The 8326-nt window shown below is 45.3% G+C and overlaps 1 protein-coding gene across 1 annotated transcript; it reads left to right on the top strand.

The window, feature by feature from the left end:
* Positions 1–4363: 4363 nt before the first annotated feature.
* On the top strand, positions 4364–6639 carry LOC127323326 (uncharacterized). The gene is made up of 7 exons (XM_051351486.2): positions 4364–4659; positions 4759–4830; positions 5052–5110; positions 5762–5912; positions 6004–6084; positions 6174–6281; positions 6374–6639. The coding sequence occupies exons 1-7, from the start codon at positions 4534–4536 to the stop codon at positions 6452–6454; spliced, it is 678 nt and encodes a 225-aa protein (XP_051207446.1). The 5' UTR covers positions 4364–4533; the 3' UTR covers positions 6455–6639.
* Positions 6640–8326: the final 1687 nt, after the last annotated feature.

The raw sequence follows: 8326 nt of genomic DNA, 5'->3' as shown, positions 1-8326 counted from the left end.
GTTTTTATTGGTACCTCCACTCTTTCGGGCGCAATTCTAGCCGGATTAAAGGATTATATATCACCTTTTAATCAGTAAATAAATCTGGCATGTTATTTGCAAAGTGTTGCAAATTTGTGAATCGTAGACGTATAGTCCAGATTCTTGAGTACGTGGATATGGAGAGGAACGTGGAGTTCTAAATGATTTCCTGGCATTCTATTTGGTACTTGAAATCTCCCCCTAATGCCTGGAAATATCCATCCTTCAATATTTGCAATCAGCGTACGAGGCTATGAACAGATCCCTTATGAGGAGTTCAAGGTACTTAGTGATCGACGGAGATCAGTACCCCACATAGATCCCTAATTTGTGGGCCTATGATGTACGCTGAGGTGGTGAGATCGGTACGCGTGAAGCGATTCCGAACTTACGCAGATAGGAAATGCTCGGAGGATTTCCACGTATCAACTGCAGAGGGAAAGTTCTGCGCAGTTAGTAAGTCAAGGGTGTGTAAAGCCGCATGACTCCAACGTGAAGTTGTTAAAATTTCAACTCATTAACAAAGGTCGTGCAAGGAGCCTGGTCCTCTTGCTTAGATATTCAACCAACCTTTTGTGTATGAACATATGTGATAAAGTGCTGAAGTTCAATCTTCGAAAGCCGTGCAATAATTATTGGAGGCACATGAAGAGAATTCTGCATCATTATCCATTTGAATTGATTATAATTCAATTTTTAGTCCATAGAATGGTTGGATGAGACCACAAATATCACCTCAAATGCTTTTAATCGAGGGACTTAAGTGATCTAGCTTTGATCTTGAGGTATATGAGAACCTCAAAATGAGCTACATATCTGATGATTGAGAAAACTTAGCTTCATGCAAATCATGACCAATGGAATTGCTTTATATGCAACATGTGCTACGGGTTGAATGTACGTGTAGTACAATCCAAACAATAGAGAGGGTACCTTTTCAAATACTTGTTCCTCATCCATCGGATTGACTCCCGTTTGAAATCTATATATCAAATTGCAGAGATTTCGCCATGGAAATCTTTATCAAATATATAGAAGACATTCAATCTTATTTTTATGTCAGAGTGCTAATACAATATATTGTGAAATACAATATATATGTTCTGTTGCAACAACAGAAATAGACATGAATAAATCAATCACTAAGGAGATAATGGGACTAGTTAAAGTCTCCAAACATGTCGGTTGAGGCATACTCAATGATAATGTTCTCCATGTCCATAGGGTCCTGTGACCGGTAGAGAGCCATGGTGTTGCAATGTCGAAGAGGACGCGAACATCCATCTCTATTAGTGCGGTCTGGATGAAGGTTGAAGTGAGCTTCAAACCTTTTTCCCTGAGGTCCTTTGCATGCTAGGGATTGTTAATACAGAATAACCAGATGTTGCTGGTGTGGCATTCCGCTGTCATATGCGTATAGCATTCACAATCGTCGCAAAGCTTAGTTTGTCAAATTTGTGCTCTGCCATGCCTTCATGACCCTTACGATCTGGATATATGATGTCTTATGTTGCCATGACATTATCTACATGTGGAGTTTTTGTGGCGACATGGCCACGGGTCGAGAAAATCATCAATGTCCAGGACCCATGTTAAATGATTACTCCCACATAATGTCATGTCATCGCATTACCTTTCGAGAAAGGTTAGCCATATGATGCATGAAATATTCATGCATTAATTTACCATCAGTAAATTAAGTAGGGTGAAAATGCTATGGCTGAGCATAATCATGGCCATGGTGATTCGTAGTGACCCATAGGTCAAGCCTTCCACAAGAACATCACAATGTGGTTTAGATCTTTAAATTAAAGTTAGTCACCTCAAAAGGGGACAAACCTATAATTTCCTTAAAACACATGGAGGTAGTCAGCCACCTAGTGGTGCCTCACTCTTATGGATATTCTCATCGATCATAGCCTCCACAACCTTATGTTATTTATAACACATGAAGGTAATCACCACAAAATGGTGTTAAACCTCTCAGTTGTGCCTGAAAATTAATTCGTAGCTATGATGGCGTCTCATAAGTTGTGTTTGCATGGAAGGTAATCACCAAATTATGCAAGTATTTTGCATAATTCTCTTCATAGCATAACATGGCGATGTTATCGTCGCCAATGTCTTGGTTCCACATTTGATGGGCTACGTGACACTAAAGTCGCAACCAATGACAAATGATATGAAGTTATCAAACATTTGGAAAAAACACCATGAAGGTAGTCATCACATGTGTAGACATCATAGTTTTAAACGAATATTATTCCGTTGCTATGATCTCATGCCATAACTATTGTGCCTTCAGTTTTTCTTAAAACACACGGAGGTAATCACTACTATGTAGTGTAGACCTCACTCTTATGGAGCTTTTCCAACCTTGTGTTAACTAAAACACATTAAAGGTAATCACCACATGGTGGTGTAGACCTTGCAGCTGTGAACGAAATAAATTCGTTGCCATCATGTAATCCATAAGTTGTGTGCAAAATTGAAGGGGTCATTATGTCATAATGACATAATTTAGACCTTAAGGTAACGGTGCATAATCTACAGTTAAGTAGTAGATGCCACATATCAATTACCTTCTAATTGACAAGTATAAACTTGACATAGTTATGCAAGTGTCATACACTTTGCTACCCGATGTTTTCCAAATTTGCAAGCAAATTCCATATTCTACAAGAATGATGGAGCCAACACATTGCTCTGCAACAGTATTACCCACGTAATACAAACACCATTTTACATGTGTAAAATGATGCAATTCAGCAGGATCTAATAGTTTATCATGTATATTTGCTCTCAAGCTTTGCAAATAACAATAACCTAATGATCGAACTGCTGAAAACTGCAAGCTTGAGAACAAGATTGCTAAACAACGAGGCATTATTATTTTCCGCAAGTCTGATGGCTAAACCGCAAGATCTGAAGATCTTGAGTAAAACCATAATTTATGGGCTTGAATGGAATTGTAACACAGCACGGGCCGATTTGCAAAATCGCCAAAGTGATAGGATTCATCCTTGTCTCCTCATGCGGTTACCAATTCCCCTGGAAAATAACTGCCTTCGCCGTTTTCCAGCGCGGCCGTGCACAGGCGTCGCCGTCGGCCATGCCTCGCTCGAGCTTCTGCTCTTGACCGTTGCTGCCCCGAGGTTAGAGCAGCGCCGCGCAGGCCGTTAGGCCCCGCCGTTAACAGCGACAGGGCCACTTGAAGCCGCCTTCGTCGGCTGTTCCGCGCTGGGAGATGCGTCCGTGCTGGGCCGCGGTCGACGGCGCTACCACGAGGAAGCCACCTCTACCGCAGGAGGGGCCGTGACTGAGGTCGCCGCGTTGGGCCAGAGGGCTCCCGCTGGGGGCTGCCGCCGTCGCTAGGAGACCGCGAGCGCCCGCGTCGGCCTTTTAGTTGCCTCGGGCTCGAGCGCTGGTTGGTCGTCCGCTTCAGCGCCGAGCAGGCAGTCGCGGGGTCATCCGCTGGAGGACGCCGCTGCCGCGCGCCTGCCGCCTTTGGTTCGGGCCGGAGCGCGTCTTCCGCCACGCAAGGCCTCCGCGCCAGGAGTTCCTCATGGACGACATCGTCCATGTGCTGAAGTTGTCGAGTGCCGGATCGATGTAGTGGTACCTTCTGTCCGTGCGTTGGTCCTGTTCCAGAGATCTTGCTCCAGATTGATTCATGCGGAATCCAACAAAAGTTGATTAGGATATTTATTTAATCAAAACAGGAACAAAGCAAAAGGAGTCTAGCATGCATTGATCCGGTGATTTCTTCTCTGAACGGCTGCGGGAATGGTCTCCGGCTGTCCGCTGCAGTTCTTCCATTCAATTGATCTATGTCAATTGATTTTCCTTCCAGGGCGTGGACGAGATGTGCATGTCGAGGCCGGAGCGCTGAGACATTCGTCATGTTTTTCTCGCTGTAGTGGCCGGCCTGGATGCTCTATTGGAGGCCAAATGCTCTCGGTAGAGTCTATGTGCTGATAACGTGTTAGAGTATATAGAAGAGACACAAAGGAATGGAGCAAATGATTCAACTGTTACTTTCCATTGATGATTCTGAGTATATATACACTGGGAAGGGACACGAGTAAGAGTCGCGTCTGTTCGAGAGGGTGCGAGGAGGGTCGCGACTGTTGGCGAAGCAACCGTCATAGATAATTACAAGAGGGAGGATTATCCCTTTAATTAACCTATTAATTAATTCCTAACACAGGGGATAGCAGAAGTCAGACTCGTTGGGGTTTGGGGAGGACCAGAACTCACTGGGAAGTGTCGTGGCCGTTCCTAGAGCGTTCGGGCCCACATGTCGCGCATTTGGATTTCCACCTTCCTCATCAGTCATCGCCGTGGCTCCTTTCGGTTTCTCCTCCTCTTCCTCGGAGTTATTTAAAGCCATGGCCATTCAGGGCAGGGGCGAAAAACAGAGACATAGACAGCGAGAGAGAAGCCAATTGCCGAGCAGAGAGATAGAGAGAAACGGATTGAAGGCCCGGGAAACTAAGAGATCGGAGGAGGATGGAGCAAGATGGCGAGCCGTGGTGTTCTTGCTCGCTGAGGCAGTGCAGGATTTGCCACGAGGAGGAGGATGAGGGCTCCGTGACCTCCATGGAGTCGCCATGCGCATGCTCTGGCTCCCTCAAGGTTTCTTCTTCTTTCTTAGCTGCTGTTCCGGTCCATTCATTGGGTATTCTTCTTCTGCACCTCCTGATCGGTGCTGTTTATTCATCTTCTCTTGTACAGTATGCCCACAGGGGATGCGTGCAGAGGTGGTGCGATGAGAAGGGCAGCACCCTCTGCGAGATTTGCCTCAAGGTTTGCATCGGAGCTACCTCGATCGCTCTCGGCCTTCAGTTCTCTTGCTTGATCACCGTTTCCTACTGTTTTATCCATGAGAATCCCCCCGCCCCGGCTATAGATCGATCAACGCTCTTTAATCATCTTCTTCACCAGGAATTGAACCTATTATATCAGTGCTTGAGTAATTCATGGTACTCTTGGCTCTTGTTTAACATCATGCATGTTTTTGCTGTCAGAATTACGAGCCTGGCTACACCGCTCCTCCCAAGAAACGTCACGTCGCAGTCACCATCAGGTGCCGCCCCTCCCGCTCTATCCCTCTTTCTATCCCTCTATCTCTATCATTGGTAACGGAATAGGTGCTAGTACGCGGAAAGAGGCTAGCTATACAGTAGTAATCCATGTCTACTGTCATGCAACTGTCTTCACCATCCAGACAAGAGAATACACAACAAACATTCAATACCGATCCACCTGGTTTCCTGGATTTAGAATATAGTGCGCCGCAATGTACACAAACCGAGACATGCTGCGACGGCTGTCAGACTCATTCTCTGCAGTATCCTGTTTCTTTAGCACCGCTGAAAAGAAAAGCACTCGTACTAGCTAGAGATGATCAAGCATGGATACGAATAGGATGGCTGACAGTTAGGTGGGTTCAGCGTAGCTGTTTCGTTAGCCATGTACCAACCACCATGTCCTAGTTATTCCCTCTATCCATGATCATGAGATGCCAGATAAGATGCCTTCTCGCATTGCACATCTGTACTGCCGTGTCCTGCACTCCTGAACCACCACATTCTTGCAAATTAGTCAAACAGTGTCCTGGTCCTTGCTACTACTCTGCAGCACAGCCTCTAATAATGCAATCTGAAATGCGCGTCATGGTCAAATGTATTGGATGTCACGACTAACCATATATATATGCCTGCTGCTCGTGGTGCAGAGGGAGCCTGGAGGTCCCTATGGCGGACTACCAAGAGGCAGAGGACGCGCTGTTGCTCGGACCTGACGTGGTGGCCAGCGACCCGGCCTACGCCGAGTGCGCGCGTGCCGCCGGCAGAAACGCTTCCTGGTGCCGCTCGTTGACGGTGACGGTAACATCCCTGAACCAGACTTGAACCAATCGCATTCTCACCTTCAGATATGAGAGTGGTCACATTGCATTCTGAATTTCCATGCATGCAGTTCACTGTTGTGTTGCTGCTGAGGCATCTCGTCGCCATGGAAACCGTCAGAGCCGCAGATCAGTCTTTCAGCCTACTGACGGTGAGTTCTATCCGTGATTCATATCATGCCGCTCGAAAATTAAGGGGTCCATGATTGAGAAGATGACACTCGTTTCCTTGGCTTCGAAGGTATACTTGCTCAGGGCTAGTGGGATCTTGTTGCCGTTCTACGTCGTCATGCGGCTCATCTCTGCCGTCCAGCACGGGCAGATGCAGTACCGGCTCCAGCTGCTCCAGGTGTGTTTCCGCCGGCCATCTGAATTTTAACAGTTCGCAGTGAACAAGCCCTAACATTTTCCGTGTTCCCAATCCCCTGTTTCTTGCCACAGGAGCAAAGAAGAAACGCATCATCAAGACTGCACCGGGTGCTTGGTCAGGGAGAGCAGCAGCATGTGTTTCTTGTTGGCTGAAGAAAACAGTGAAGTGGATCTCCTGTAGAAGAGAGTTAAATTAAATGTATAATGTATTAGTACTGACGGAGCAATTAGGAAAAAGGGAAAGCGAAGAAAAGCTATATTATGTTCATAAGCTTCCGGTGTATGCACATTTCTTGCAGTGATGAATGAATCGCCGGCTGCAGATCTTACCTTTGTTACCAGGACTTTGCAACTCTTAGCTCTTGTTGGGTTCAAATAAGCATACATCGGTCAACAAGCAATTATGAACTCCACCATATTCCACATTATTAATGACGTCACGCTTCCACTAGGTATACGTAATACTAGGAACACGCATGATAGCGATACTGGGTTTGCATCGACCCACTGACCCACTAAATTATTTTTTGGATCCAGTAGATGCGATCATGAGTGTGTGATCGCAAAGGCCATTTCAGGAAATGAAATTGTAGAGTATGGATGCATTATTACTTATTGCTAACTTTCTAGAAAGATTTATACTCCAACAAATATTCCTACTTAGACAAATATGGAGTATTTAAAACGGAGGTAATATATCACTACTTCGACAAATATTCATGAGCACCGCAACCCTGAAGAACACTGCAGAGTTTTGCTGAAAGGCCAGCGACCAGCACCCGAGGGGGCATCCTCATGCTTTGGGATGATGCAACTGTGCAGGTTTCCAACGTTAGCGCCACCAAGTTCTGCCTCTCGGCCACGATCTATATTAGTCTTACAAGAACCTCCTTCAAAATCACATCCGTCTATGAACCCACCGCATCTACCAGCGAAGACGACTTCTTCACCGAGTTGGTTCCTCACAAGCCAGCGGATGGTGGGAAATGGTTAGCTCTCAGTGATTTCAACCAAACTAGACCATTAAGGTGCGCTTTGCTGCGCCCGTCCACTATGATGAAATGTGGAAATTTTATTTAATAAGGAGAAGCTGTAAAAACATATGATCAAATAAATTTGAATTTTTTAAGTTACAATGCATTGGTATAGATGTGGAGCATGAAAAAGCACGCTGTAAAGAACACACAAAACTGAAAATGAAATTGTTGGAGACCAGAGTTACAATGCCTCTCGTCACAGTTTACACATATGAAGACTTGTCCCGCAATAAAAAAATTGACTTGTAAAGGTCAACCAGTATGAAAGTGGAAAGGTTCTTAAAAATGTTAACTTGTCTGTGAAAATAGAAGAATATCTTCACTTTATCAACTTGTAATTCCACTTCAACAGGACCCTTATATAGCAACTTTTGCATTACCAAATCTCACGGCTTCGCTAGTGTCTTTACCGTGGGTTGCCTAGTTCTGAACTTTCACATATTCAACAGGCTTTCATACTGATTGCTTTTCTAGAAAGGAATGAAATACACCCCGCACATATTTTTACTGGATTGCTGTCTATTTGAATATTATACATCAGCAAAACATGATGTAAAGCAGACATCAACTCAACTGGCATCAACAAAGAGTGTAAATGTCATCAATAAAAAAAAACTTCATAAGCTCTCTAACATGTTTGACACTCACTGGTGAATAGCTATACTTGCTTAGTTACATTGTCTCTCCATTCTTGAGCTCAGTAGCAACTCTCGTATACAAGAATCTCGCAAGTCTCAAGTGATGATTCCTTAAAGTTCTTCAATATTCTAGAAATATTGTTCGGGGAAGACCCCAGGTATGGCAAGAGACTGGGAACAGTTGGCTCGAGGCCGGCTAGCCCGCGGCAAAGGCCGGCTGCTCCTGCGAGCCGGCTGACCCCAGGTCTACGCTGGTCCAGTCACGGCCGTCTGCGCTGTGGCTGGGCCGGCTTCTATGTGCCATGTATGGCTTGGTTTGTCTCTCCCCTGACCGGCTCGAGGCTGGTGAT

The sequence above is a fragment of the Lolium perenne genome, chromosome 2 (genome assembly GCF_019359855.2).
Source record: "Lolium perenne isolate Kyuss_39 chromosome 2, Kyuss_2.0, whole genome shotgun sequence".
Taxonomy (NCBI): domain Eukaryota; kingdom Viridiplantae; phylum Streptophyta; class Magnoliopsida; order Poales; family Poaceae; genus Lolium; species Lolium perenne.
Note: the sequence above shows the minus strand (reverse complement) of the source record. Positions and strands in the feature narration are given on the sequence as shown.